The sequence below is a fragment of the Rhinoraja longicauda genome, chromosome 20 (assembly GCF_053455715.1).
Source record: "Rhinoraja longicauda isolate Sanriku21f chromosome 20, sRhiLon1.1, whole genome shotgun sequence".
In the NCBI taxonomy this organism is placed as follows: domain Eukaryota; kingdom Metazoa; phylum Chordata; class Chondrichthyes; order Rajiformes; family Arhynchobatidae; genus Rhinoraja; species Rhinoraja longicauda.
Genome location: NC_135972.1, coordinates 5,673,517 through 5,688,509, shown reverse-complemented (window position 1 = coordinate 5,688,509; position 14,993 = coordinate 5,673,517). Strand labels below are relative to the sequence as shown.

At 40.2% G+C, this 14,993-nt stretch overlaps 1 protein-coding gene across 3 annotated transcripts in view; it reads left to right on the top strand.

The window, feature by feature from the left end:
- Positions 1-14,993, top strand: part of LOC144603518 (ELKS/Rab6-interacting/CAST family member 1-like) — a 422,464-nt gene that overhangs the window by 41,025 nt on the left and 366,446 nt on the right. For all 3 annotated transcript variants that reach the window (XM_078416811.1, XM_078416813.1, XM_078416812.1), the window contains exons 8-9: positions 469-636; positions 13,908-14,045. In XM_078416811.1, coding sequence (XP_078272937.1) covers positions 469-636; positions 13,908-14,045 — 306 coding nt within the window. The remainder of the gene's footprint in view (positions 1-468; positions 637-13,907; positions 14,046-14,993) is intronic.

Sequence of the window (14,993 nt, the reverse complement as noted above, 5' to 3'; positions counted from 1 at the left end):
AGATTCATGTTTCTTGAAAACATGCTGTAAAAAGTTCATGTTTTTATACTTTCAGACATGCATTGTAACGGATCCACATTTATTAATGCCATTGAAGAAATATTTGAATTTGTAATGGTGCTTTATTATAAATGATATTTGTGAAGTGCCTGCTAAACCCAAACTAAATAGGTTTGGGACCATTGGAAAAGTCCTTGAGAATTGGATGTTTAATCTTGGCAATGAGGTATAATAATCAATATCTAATATTAGATATCTTGCAATCCGTTCAAAATTTTAAAAGTGCCAATTAAAAAGGATATTCTATGCAAAAGATTAAAAGATGGAATTTGAAGCAAATTTGCAAACCTGCAAAATCCTCTTGCTCAATTTTCATAGTTTTGACAGTAACTATTTAGCATTGTGTGTTGCCTTTTATGATAAGTGGATGAGGGAAACACTGTGATCTCACTGGCGCATTTCTTCCAGGTGGATGCATTGCGTTTACGCCTTGAAGAGAAGGAAAGCATGTTGAATAAGAAGTCTAAGCAGATGCAAGAGATGGTTGAAGAGAAGGGGACCCTAGCTGGAGAGGTTCATGATATCAAGGACATGATGGAAGTTAAAGAACGTAAAGTTGTCGTCTTGCAGAAAAAGGTAAGTAAACAATTCAAATATTTGAATTGCTGGAAATTTGAGGGAATATGAGATGGGGAAGGGCAGTAGTGATGAGAGAGAAAGAGAGACATCTTCGATGTTTCACTTGGTGAGTGCCCTGACAGGGCACATTATCTACATGTTTTATCTTTTGAGAGTTATTAAACCAATATTTTGTGTTGGATTGATCCATTTTTAAGTATTTGGATGTTTTTCACCAAAGTGACTGAGCTGTGGAACAGATCCAGAGTTTTTACATTGAAACTAATGGAAAATACTTTGAATTACAAGGTCTTGTTGCATGCAGCATTTCCCCAGGATGTAAACCTTTTATAAATTGAAGGAACCCTGTATTATAAATCATAGAGATTATGCATATATTACATTTTTAATTTTTTTTCCAAAAATTGATAATGTATACTCAAACTTTTGTTTAAATTGGGAAGGTGGATTAAGACAAAATGGAGCTAGTATTATTAAGGTAAGATTAATATTATAAAAAAGAAACTGGGAATTTTTTTTCATTTTGTGGCAATACAGCTGAAACGTTTGTCTACAATTGTTATGGTATGTTGGAGCATTATGTAAATGAACATGTCCTGCTGATCCTCAGTAGAAAGTGTCTTCAGATGAGTGTCTCTTGTAGGCTGGCAGAACTGTTGCCGTACAATGCCAGAAACTTGGGTTTGATGCTTGCCTCATGTGCTCTCTGTGGAGTTGGTACATTCTCCCTTTGAAATATGAGAGGAAACTCATACAGACAGAGATGCAGGTCAATAGGTCAATTGACCATTGTAAATTGCCTAGAGTGTGTAGGTGAATGGTGGATCTTGGGGCAATTGACAAGAATGCAAGGAGAATAAAAGAATCGTGTAAATGTGTAGTTGATGGCCAGTGTGGACGAAGGGCCTGCTTCTGTACCTCTCTGTGGCTTTGTATCTATGTGATGTTGCTCCAAACAAGATTTTCATTGGGCCTGTGCCTCACTTTAATTTTTATATGACATAAACTTGACTTGGACAAGCTCAAGCTCAGACACAGAGTATCTGAGATTGGTTAAACAGCTGTGGAGAATAAGGGAGGCTGTGGTTTCTTTTGTTGTGCATTCCCGGAGGTAACCACCCTGCAGCCAGATCCATAACTGGGTAAGCACGTGAAAGACCAGGAATTGCAAGGACTCTCAAGCCTGTACTCGCTGCAGGAGACTGGTGGGGGTCGTACCATAGGGGAAATGACTGCATGGGAAATGAGGGGACAGTGAAGACGAATTGGTGAGGATTCCATAACCGGTTGGGTGTTACTGGATCATGGGTAAGAAACCCATTTGGTGTGTTGAGCTGCATAATTTGTTGCCTCCATGGTGCCAGGTTTAAAAAAAATAGATCAGTGTTCTTCTAGGGAGATTCACTCGTATGGTTGAAAAGTGGTTAAACTGAATTTGCAAAGGGTTGGGCATCGTCGGGTAGCTGTAGCAAAAAGGATTTCGGTACAGAAAAGAATTGATATATTAGATATTACAAGAGTAGCAAATAGTCCAGCACTAAGCGACAGCTGAGAAAGGCAGACAGAATATCTGTAATATATCTGTGTGTGGGTGTGTAAATTAGGCTGGTGAGTTTCAAGCAAAAAATAGATGGGGTCTTGATATTTTTGAATGCAGTGTTCAAGAAAAATGGGGAAGGAATATAAGGAAATGAATGGCAAAAAAATGATTTTGTGCTAAAGATAAAGTACTCCCTTGGGTCAAGAACACAATCTACAGGCATGTGAAATTTCCGTGGATTTCCGCGTTTTTAAAATCCATTTTCCGCACTTTTTGCTTGGCTTCCGCGTTTTTCACTTTGCCAAATAAATGGAGAAATCGGATCGAAATAAGAAAGAAAAAAAACGATGTATAGACTTGTAATGAACACTAGGTTCCGCTCGAGGTCGCTGGTGGTTCCGCGAGAAATCCCCTGCGCCATGGAAATCTTCCCGAAAATGTGGCACCTAGGCTGGGCAAGGCAGCTAATCTTGACCTCATTGGGACTTCCACGGCCGATCAGTGGGTTGAATTTGCAACCTGCGGCCGGGGCTCTGGAACTCCAGCCCAGTTGGAGCCAGCAAATCTATCCCCATAGCCGACTTCCTTTGCCTGCTGGATAAACCAGCAAAGCTCTGGAACCAAGAGTGCCAGAAAATCAGTGGTGGAACTTTAATGAGTAAATATTACATTTAAGTGCAAGATTATATAACTAAATTAATTGCTGTCATTACATCATACAGTTATTGAAAGTAATTTTAAAAGCATTCAATCCCTGAATGTAGGAAATTGGTTTGCAAAGCTAATTTTCCACTCAAATACCCACACTTGATACAGATTCTGTACTTATCATATTGCCTTTTTTATCCTTGTGAATATGCTTCCACATTTATTTGTGACAACTTCAAAATTAATTATTTTATATCTTATGTAGCAATTTGATGTCCACAATCCAATCAAAGGATAGGTGATGTTCTTCTACAGGAGAAAGGTCACCCATTCCTTCTGTCCAGAGATGCTGCTTGTTTACTCCAGCAATTTGTCTATCTTCGATTTAAACTAGCATCTGCAGTTCCTTCATACACATTTTGTCTTCTCCAGAAGTTGCCTGACCTGCTGAGTTACGACAAGAGGAGTTGAGTATAGGAGCAAAGAGGTCCTTCTGCAGTTGTACAGGGCCCTAGTGAGACCGCACCTGGAGTACTATGTGTAGTTTTGGTCTCCAAATTTGAGGAAGGACATTCTTGCTATTGATGGTGTGCAGCATAGGTTCACTCGGTTAATTCCCGGAATGGCGGGACTGTCATATGTTGAAAGACTGGAGCGACTAGGCTTGTATACACTGGAATTTAGAAGGATGAGAGGGGATCTATTGAAACTTATACGAGTATTAAGAGGTTGGACATGTTCGAGGCAGGAAACATATTCCCAATGTTGGGGGAGTCCAGAACCAGGGGCCACAGTTTAAGAATAAGGGGTAGGCCATTTAGAACAGAGATGAGGAAAACCTTTTTCAGTCAGAGAGTTGTAAATCTGTGGAATTCTCTGCCTCAGAAGGCCGTGGAGGTCAATTCTCTGGATGCTTTCAAGAGCGAGCTAGATAGAGCTCTTAAAGATAGCGAAGTCAGGGGGTATGGGGAGAAGGCAGGAACGGGGTACTGATTGTGAATGATCAGCCATGATCACGTTGAATGGCGGTGCTGGCTCGAAGGGCCAAATGGCCTACTCCTGCGCCTATTGTCTATTACTCTAGCAGTTTGTGTGCTTGTGTGTAAACCAGTATTTGCAGTTCCTTGTTTCAACAGTCTTTATTGTTGATTGGTATCTAAGCATTCTCTTGCTAAAATTACTTATGGTCTAATATCGGATAAGCTAGATTGCTTTGTTTGGAATTGAGGAGGCTAAACGCGATGTTTCAGATCAGGAGCCTTCAGATTCTCAACTCGGAGTCTGAAGCAGGGTTATAGAAACATAAAGTGTAGGAGTAGGCCATTCGGACCTTCGCGCCAGCACCATCATTCAATATGATCATGGCTAATCATCTGAAATCAGTACCCCGTTCCTGCTTTTTCCCCCATATCCTTTGATTCCTTTAGCCCTAAGAGCTAAATCTAACTCTCTCTTGAAAACATCCAGTGAATTAGCCTCCACTGCCTTCTGTGGCAGAGAATTCCACCGATTCACAACTCTCTGGGTGAAAAGGTTTTTCCTCATCTCAGTCCTAAATGGCCTATTCTTAAACTGTGTTCCGACCCAAAAGGTTGTCTGTCCATTTCCCTCCACAGATGCTGCTCGAGCTGCTGAGTTCCTCCAGCACTTTGTTTATTGCTTAGGATTCCAGCATCTGACCTCCGTTTGTGTACACATTAAAGTTATGCATTTGAACTATTACTTTGCAGAACTATGGGTCCAGTTTGGTAAGGACTTCATAGGCCCAGTAGATCAAATATTTTTAGTGTGGGTTTTTTTTTGGAAGGGGTATTTTCAGTTTAGTTTGTGTACACTAGAGTGTGCTGTTGTTCTATATGTATGTGATGAAAATTTCATAAATGAAAGCATCCTGCACTTGGGTATGCAGCTTTCAAAGCCACTAAGTTGAAAGGAGCAGATCATCTTGCTTAAAATAACAATACTGTGGACGAACTTGCCAAAACCTTTGCTTTTCATTAAATAGGAAAGGAAATGCACCAGTGACTTAGTGCCAATTTAGAATTTCCAAATAAACGTGTCTTGTTCATGGATGCTATTTTTTTCGATTTTCACCTCATCACAATGTGTCTGACATCAGCATGGCAAGTAATGCATAAAACAACATAGTCTGCCAGAGAATGGGAAATGCCTTGAAAAATCAATTATCCCAAGATACTCATAAGATAAACGAGCTTGGTAATGATCTTGTTACTGGTATTTAGTTAGACTGGAGGGACAGTAACTAAGCAGCTTGTCAGATTAGTCAATGAGTTTACATTTTGTCCTTTGCTGGAGTCATAGAGTGATACAATGTGGAAACAGGCCCTTCGACCCAACATGCCCCAGCTACACTAGTCCCACCTGCCCGCGTTTGGTCCATATCCCTCCAAACCTGTCCTATCCATGTACCTTATCTAACTGTTTCTTAAATTTTTGGATAGTCCCTGCCTCAACTACCTCCTCTGGCAGATTGTTCCATACATCCATCATCCTTTGTGTGAAAAAGCTACTCCTCAGATTCCTATTAAATCGTTTCCCCTTCACCTTAAACCTAAATTATTTTTCTATCACCAAGCACATTAATTTCTTTGGATTAAACAATTAGTATAGCCTTCAAGAAGCATTTGGCATTGCTTCATCTGGGACTTTAAAAACCTCACATTGCCTCAATTTCTTGTGCTTCTCCTTCAACCCAGCATTTTTCTTCTCTTCCCCCCCCCCCCCCTTTTTTGTTTAAAGATATTACATTTTCTTTTGAAAACCACTGGAATCTGTTTCTTCCACTCCATCAAGCATCACGTTCTAGAACGTCATATGTCAGGAGTTAAATGAACATTAGAATTGGTTCCCAGGCTGCTTCACTGTATGTTTATGTTAAATTATGTTGCTCTGTTTGATATTTGAGGTCAATTTGCATCGTTTTGCCCAACGAAGATTTAAAAAGACAAATGCAATTGCTTGCTTTCACAACTTAATATCAGCTGCAGTCTCTGAAATTTTCTTGGGACCTTTTAGATTTCACAGGCATAGTTCCTTTCTGCAGATTACACCCACAAATTGAGCCATCAAAAGATGTACAACAATGCAGCAATGTAAATCTTTGTGACTGAGCAGTTCTCGTGTTTAATGGTATCAGCATGAAATTAATTATCTTTCCTTCACCACTTGATATAATATAGATATTCCTGTAAGGTATTTTTCTGCTCAAGTTAAGAATCTTTCATTTACTTTTCCCTCCCAATGAAGTTAATACTAGAAACAAACAGATTAGGCACATTTGTGGGTAAAAGGAACAGAGTTTTTATTGTCTTCAACATATAGCAGTAATTCTGGGTTTTTTTTCTCCAACTGCCACCTGACCTGATAAGCATTTCTCAGTGTCATTTATCCCATAATGTTGACCATTTGTGATCAAATAGCCTGATTACCAACATTGCTAAATTCATGCAAAAGGAAGTAAGTTGTTTATGATCAAATAGCCTGATTACCAACATTGCTAAATTCATGCAAAAGGAAGTAAGTTGTTCTATATGAATAGTGAAAGAGGGAGGAGCTAACTGTGGATCTGGGACGAGCCTGGGTTTGACTAGTTTTTAGTTTAGAGATACAGAGTGGAAACAGGCCCTTCGACCCACCGAGTCCGCACCGACCAGCGATCTCCGCACATTAACACTATCCTACGAGGGCCAATTTTATACATACACCAAGCCAATTAACCCACATACCTGTATGTCCTTGGAGTGTTTCTCATTATTTGCCATGGTTTTGACAGCAGAGCCAGACTGAACTGAGACCCTCAGAGAAGAGAAAGAGGCCAAATGTGAATTAGGGGGAAGGCAAGGGGAAGAAATGGAGATGCCGGATAGGAAGATAATGAAAAGGAGATCTCTCGCTCCCTCTTCCATGTGTCTTTACTCTCGGCCCTTGCATAATCTTCCCCCTTCTTTTAGTGTTATCCCCCTTGCCCTCCTTATCCTGGTCTTCACCCACTATGCCCTTCCCTTTTCATCAGCTCCTAAAATCTCTATGCAGTCCCAGTCATCACAAGTTATCATCCTAAAGGGTTGTCTTTCATCTTCAGCTTTAGATTGCCAGCACATTCTGAAATAAGATGAGTTGGGCTTCTGTTTTTCCAACTGTGCCAGATTTTTGCCTTGGGACATATGATGTCTGAAGTCAAGATAAATGACTTGCTCTGTATGGTTTTTTTTAAGAAGCAACTATAGTACACCATTGCTGAGCCAGACCATCTGATTATGTTCTGTTCACAAGCAAGCATATATTTTGTCAAGTCATTCCTCTTCCTGCAAATGCAGTCGTGATCATTTTTTCGGCAAGGTTGCCGTGTCACAACTTGATTCTTTTTTGGAAAGAGCTTGCAATATGATTCCTATTTTAGAAAAAGACTCCTGGTAAGTGGCAAATTGCTGTACTGTGTAAGTACAAACTTTTTTTTTCATCGACTTGATCACTCAATCTAGTCAAATTGTTAATGCCAGGACCCTGACAGACAGCAGGACCTGGCCAGCATAAATAACAAAATGTGAACAGAGATGGGTGTTGGGGATGGTGCTGTTGCTTATGGGACTGCTGCAAAACAAGCCTCATCCAGAAAACAGCCAAAGAAAAACTTTGCAGGCTACAACTGCACCTAAACCTGTTAAAACCAAATGTTTCAGAAACATTTGAAAACATCTCAAAAATATTAAAAATCAATTAAAATAGCTTTAAGGTGAGAGGGGCAAAATCTAAAGGACACTTGTGGGACAGATTTTTTTCACAGAGAGTGGTGGATGTCACGAATGTGCTGCTGGGTTGCTAGGGTGGGCAGATAAGCCAGGGGCATGTGGATAGGCACATGGGTATGGAGGGGTACAGATCACATGCATGCAGAGGAGATTAGTTTAACCTGGCATCATGTTTGGATTGGACATTGTGGGCTGAAGGGCCTGTTCCTGTGCTGTACTCTTCAGTGTATGTATTGTAAATTTAAATTGTTAAAGCACTTAAATATTTCTAAGCAATAAAATTAACTGAACGTGTGTAACTAAAATATCTACATTATTCAATGTCTACCTTGCCCCCTTCATCATTTACCTTCATGTAAAACAATGCAGATGTTCTGGCACAGGTTCTGCTGATGGATTCTCCAGGCATAAGTGCTGAGGAATTGCTGTGACTTTATGCTGCACATTAGTCTTTCAATTTGACTGATCCTCCTACGCCGTGATCCACTGAAGATATATTGATATCATTAAGCACCCTCGGGTTACTAGAGCTGAACATTCCAAATCCTCAAATGTTGTAAATAATTTTTTTACCTCCGCCTTCCTTAAAAAAATTGAGACTTTACCCTGTGTCAGTGACCCTTTTTCCCACTGCCCTGGACTTCCTTGCCATGCATTAATTCATTTTTTGATCAGTCTCCCCCTATATTTCAAAGTCATGCAGATGGGAAGGTTAATTGACCACTGTAAAGTGTCATTAATGTGTAGGTGAGTGGTGGAATCTGGATCAGCTGAGGGGACGGGAGGCGAATTTTTAAAAATGGTATTACACGAGGACTATTGTGAGCAGGTCTTTGATGCTCACCTCTGACCTCCTGGGCTGCCTTTGTGCTGTATGCCTCCATCTCTGCTTTTATCCACAACCCCTCTCAGAATTTGATATGTTGCAATGTGATCACCTCTTCTTGTGCTAAACTACAGCCAAAAGAAGCTTAATTTACAGTCTGAACTCTTGAAACAGTCCCCTCAATTCAGGACTTGTGAGGATCAGAACCAAACATTTTACTGCTGATGTGCTCCTTCCTCGCTGCTGAGTAGCAATTTCCACTCTTCTATCCGATCCTCTGCAAGAAAGGCTAAAATACTATTTATGATTGAGAGTGCAACACACCTAATTCCCACTGTAATAGAATATTTATCCATCTTTTGTGGTTATTTTTTAAGTGCACTGGTTTTCTATTTTTCCCACTGAAGCGTTTAATTTCATGCTTTCTCACATAGTTTATTTGCCATCTACTTTGTCACTTTATACATTTTGTTTTGAAGCTTCCACACTCTATTGCACCCCTTCTCAACATATTTAGATGGATTACATGCAGACCCTTTGCTAAAGTTGCCGATTTACAAAGCATGAAGCTGATGTCCAAGCGCACATTTGTTTACCCTACTACCTCGAAACTGTCATGTTACTATTTTGCTAAGTAAGAGGTTAACCATAATCTCAAAAGGTTTAAGTATGCATAATAAAACAACCTTCCACGCCAGGATTTGAGTGGAATAAAAATCTGTAGTCCTCCATTAATTTTTGCCTGAGAAATAACTTGAAATCAACTTGAACAATTCATGTCAGAAATGTGGCTGCCTGGCGATGTATTTAATAAAAACAGACCAACTACGAGTAATGTGTAGATAAACCAGCGCTTTGAACTCAACCATTCAAATATTGCTGCAAAGAAAGTTTCCAATCAGGAAACCAGGCAAAGCCATCCTGCCAGTCTCCCAAATGTTTGTTCATATGTATGTAAGCCAGGCATTTGTACTCAATGGAATAACTGTGACAAACTATGCTGTTATGAATTTTGAGCCAAAATGATGTTTATTTATGCTTCAAGAATCTTGGTTCATGGAGATCTTTTTCAAAGTGTTGAACAATATACTCCAGGAACAGTTCAAAACAAAAGGCATCAACTAAAGCACTAATTGCATCACAATAATGTGGACAATTACTGTTGATGGGGCTTCAGATGGGAAATCTGCCAATTAGCTGCATTATTATTTTGGATGAAAAGAAATGAGAAATGCATTACTCCAGCGGTATGAACATTGATTTCTCTAACTTCAGATAGCTCCTCTGTCCCTCTCTTTCCCCTCCCCCTTCCCAGTTCTCTCACTGTCTTCCTGTCTCCAACTCCATCCTTTCTTTGTCCCGCCCCCTCCCCTGACATCAGTCTGAAGAAGGGTCTTGACCTGAAATGTCACCCATTCATTCTCTCCTGAGATGCTGCCTGACCCGCTGAGTTACTCCAGCATTTTGTGATACCTGAGAAATGCATTAAATCAGCTTGCCATCGAAAAGTAAATCATATATTGCGTAATATGATGGGAATGACAGATAGCTTTTAGTTTCATAAATGTCAATTAATTATTTTGAAAGGAGATTTAGATAGCTAATTAGTTTATAACAAAGTGAAATCCAGTCCCACAAAAATGAATGAAACCTTCCACTTTGAACACAAGTTTTTAAAATTAAGTGAAAGAATAAAATTGAAAGGCAGCATGGTGGCATAACAGTAGAGCTACTGCCTTGCAGTGCCAGAAACCCAGGTTCGATCCTAACTACGGGTGCAGTCTGTACGAAGTTTGTACATTCTCCCCGTAACCTGCATGGATTTTCTCAGATCTTCGGTTTCCTCCCACACTCCAAAGACGTACAGGTTTGTAGGTTTGCTTGGTACAATTGTAAAATTGTCCATAGTGTGTGTAGGATAGTGTTAGTATGTGGGGATCGCTGGTTGGTGTGGACTGGGTGGGCCGAAGGGCCTGTTTCTACGCTGTATCTCTAAACTAAATGAATGCTCTGGTATACTTTGTTTCACACTGAAAATCTAATTGAATGAAAATTATCTCTCAGAGTTTTGTACTTGGGTGCATTGGTGAGTTAGTGCTGACTGTTCGTCCTAGCCACTGATAGATATGCAGCAGTGTGGAGCTCTTAGATGAGGTAGCCTTAGGCTTTCCTATTAACTTTTCGGAGATAGCTAATGGAGATCAAGATGGATTCATTCTGCTTCCCTGCCCTGCCTTCTCCACACTCAGTGCCCATGGCCTTCGAAGCTAAATGTTGTGATATTGACCAGATAGAGATGAGTTATGCCATCAGGAAGCTTTCTATTCTCCACTGCTTAATTTAGAATACATTTATGTAACTGGATAGTCTGACTTGTGTAGAGTATATGGAGAATCAGAATAGGGATAAAGACCATGTTTAGATTGTTTGACTTCTGTGAACGATAAACATTTAAACATGTTGTTTGTAAAGTAAAACATGCAAATGAATTTTGTTGTGTGAATGTTGTGCCTTTTCTAAACTAAGCTTTGATCCAAAATGTCACCTATCCATGTTCTCCAGAGATGCTGCCTCTCTCACTTTGTTACTCGAGCAATTGTGACTTTTTGGAATACCAACGTCGGCAGTTTCTTGTGTTGTTCTTTCTTTAACAATAGCATTCCTACTTTCAAAGCAAACATATTTTGACATTGCTCTAGAGATGCTGCCTGACCCATTGAGTTATTCCTGCACTTTGTGTTTGACGCAAAATTCCAGCTGCTTCAATTCCTCATACCTCCATACAGCTAGTTTCTTGCAATAGCACCAAAACATAAAAGAATGGCAAGTTATTACTTACATGCTCTATAAGGCAGCACCTTGTCTAGGAGATTAAATTAGCAGTGTCCATGTGAAAGTGTTTATTAACTAGTGCTGACATTTGGTTATTTTAATAAAATTAAATTATTTTGCCCAGATGGTATACAGCTCAACTGTGACTGAAGTACTTCCTTTTATTTGCTTTACCATTTGTTTAAGTGAGGCCTTGTGTTTATTGTTTGTATTGCTAATAGATGTTACAATTGGAAGTAAATTAGATAAGATGCATGTTTTGGGAAAAAAACTATTCGAGGAAAACGAAGAAACAATTATTTCAATGTTAGTCTGGAGACCAATAATATAGGATTTGAGGGCACTTGAAATGGTATCTGACATTTTTTCTAAAAGTTGCAGGGATAATTTAACTGCCAGCTTCTTTCAAAATGAGATGAAAAAGTTGTAAATGTGATTCGTTGTCTGTTTGTTTTGGAGCTGAATGTTGTCAAATACTGAATCCAATTGGTAACACTTCTCAGGTTCTAGAAGGTAATGGAAGACTTTGAAATATAAATGATTAAAACAATAATTTTGACATTTCACCTGGAAATCTGGATTGTCAGCATATAAAATGCACATTTTGTGTTATCTTAAAAATATATATTTTTAATTAGATATGTATTTTTTGAAGTATGTACAGCAGTTGACATTTTTTGCTATTAAAGCATAGAGTAGATAAAACCCAGCTTATTATGGCTCAAAAATCTAAGAACCGGCGTATAAATATAGTTCATTTTTAGATGAAAGGAGGTGAATTTTTTCTAGTGTAATAGAAAATCTTTTTAACAGTTTCGCAGTAATACTCTAGCTTACTTTCAAATTATCAAATCCTTTTTATTTGTTTCAGGAGTAATAAAAGAAAAAAGATTCAGATCATTGTTCTCTGAAATTTAAGATCTTGGGAAATCAGCTTCAAAAGCAGAAACAAGTTTTTACTAAACTTTTTTCAAACATGCCAACAGTTTGACTCCATCTCTTTATCAAATGACAAGGATTACTGCCAGAGCAAAAATAGACAATAGACAATAGGTGCAGGAGTAGGTCATTCGGCCCTTCGAGCCAGCACCGCCATTCAATGTGATCATGGCTGATCATTCACAATCAGTACCCTGCTCCTGCCTTCTTCCCATACCCCCTGACTCTGCTATCTTTAACTCTATCTAGCTCTCTCTTGAAAGCATCCAGAGAATTGGCCTCCACTGCCTTCTGAGGCAGATTTACAACACTGACTGAAAAAGCTTTTCTTCATCTTCGTTCTAAATGGCGTACCCCTTATTCTTAAACTGTGGCCCCTGGTTCTGGACTCCCCCAACATTGGGAACATGTTTCCTGCCTCTAACGTGTCCAATCCCTTAATAATCTTATATGTTTTAATAACATCCCCTCTCATCCTTCTAAATCCCAGTGTATACAAGCCTAGTCGCTCCAGTCTTTCAACAACAAAAATGTGGGAAGCAAACATGATTCTGTACAAATGCATCTGAATGAAATCTCATGACCTGCAAAAACATTCAGGCATCCAACTGACACATTCCACAGGAGAATAACTGATTATTGAAATAAGCAGAACAAAATTGCATTTAGATATCAAGTACTTTGGTTTGCGCTATTAGGGTTATGTTACCGAGTATTACGGATAACATTGTATTATTGATTATTTATTCAATATAAATATATTTATTTGTGTTGTTGCATTATTGTGCCAATAAAGCAAGTAAGAATTTCGTCAGGTCCCAGTTCATTTAGCGACGAAATGATCTTGATTCTTTACAACTGGATTTTTGCTGCAGATATTCATGTTAACCATACATTATAGATGAGATGTACAATATGTCTCCTTTGATCCAAATATAAATCCTCACATCAGTAGATTTCAGAGAAAGCCATTTATTGCATGTTAATGACAAGGTGGAGAACAAGACAATCCAGGTGGTGCCATCTAAGAGAGGGTGATGAATGTTGTTAATCATAGCTAATTCACCTGGAAGTGTGCATAGAGAGGAACATGAATAAGGTGGAATACAGACAGGGGCAAATATAATCAAATAATGCTGGAACTATGAGATGTGGAACCCAAAAGTTGCTGGAAATCTGAAGTGAAGGAGAATGCTGGATATACTCAATAGGTCAGAAAGAATCTGTACAGAGTGGGGGAAAAAATGACCTGGTGTTGCAGGTGGATGATTTTACTTCAAAACTGGCTGGTTCATAAGCAGGAAAGGCTGGATATCTGAATTGTTGCATTCAATATTGAATCCTGAATGTTGCAATTGCCAGAACAAAAGATGAGATGCTCTTCATCAAGCTTATGTTGAACTTTTGTTGAGCAGAATAGGAGAGGTGTCGTGGGTTGGAGACTCAAAGTGACAGGCAATTGGAAGACAGTGTAACTTGCAGATGGAAAGCATTCCGTTTTGCAAAGCTTTCAGGCAATCTGTGTTTGGTTTTTCCAATGTAGAGACCACTTGGTCACTATTAATGACAATACATTCAATTGGCTTTAATGTGACTGGGAAGTATGGTTTGAGTCCCTGAAGGGTGTGATTAACGTTTAACTCACTCGGATACATGAATCATTTCACATTCATGTTTTTTTCACACTGTTAATTTGGTTTTTTTTTACTTGCAGATTGAGAACCTCCAGGAACAACTGAGGGACAAAGAGAGGCAAATGAACAGTTTAAAGGAACGTGTTAGATCATTGCAGACTGACACCACCAATACAGATACTGCCCTAACTACCCTTGAGGAAGCTCTTGGAGAGAAGGTGAGTTATGCATGTCTGAAATAAGATGTCGGCTTTCTTATTAGTAACTAGACGGGTGTGCACCCGTTGGGTGCAAATCTCTGCTGCGGGCGGTCCTGCAGGTGCAGCTGAGGGACGGAGGGGGTGATAAGGGGTGGTTGAGGAGGGATGGAGTGGGTGAGGGGGGATGGAGTGGGTGATTGGGGGGAGGGGAGGGATAAGGGGGGTTCGGGGGGATGGAGTGGGGAGGAGGAGGAGAGGGGGTGGAGGAGGAGAGGGGGGAGGAGGAGGAGAGGGTACTGCACCAATACAGGAGAGGTTTGGGACCGGAACCGTTGGGTGGAAAGCTCTCCTTCAGGCCCAGCAACTCTATCGATCCGTGGACCCGTTGCCGGGCGGGGAGTGTCCCCTGAGGCCTTGGGTGGGATGCGGTGGCGGGCGGGCAGTGTCCCCCGGGGCCCAGCAACTCCTCCGATCCGTGTACCAGTTGGCGGGTGTGAAACGTCCCCTGGGGCTGTGGACACGCGGTGGCTGGCGGGGAGTGTCCCCCAGGGCTGTGCCGGGCCCAGCAACCCAACCGATCCTTGCACCCATTGGCGGGCGGGGAGTGTCCCCCGGGGCTGTGGACAGGATGCGGTGGCTGGCGGGGGAGTGTCCCCCGGGGCTGTGCCGGGCCGAGCAACCCTACCGATCCGTAGGGACATACAAACACAACGGGACAAACAAGAATGATTATTTTAGTAATTTATAGATAGATAGATTATTTTAGTAATTAACATTGCTGGAGCTGACTGGGTTGCTTCAGTATATTGTGGAAATGGTATCAGAAATATTTCTATAAAGGATTATTCACTAAGTGAGTTCTCCATTTTTAAACATATCTTCAAGTTGGAAAGCAGAGATGGTATTTTTCTCACATTGATATAGTATATACAGAGAAAATAATTATCCATTCCATGTTGTTATGTA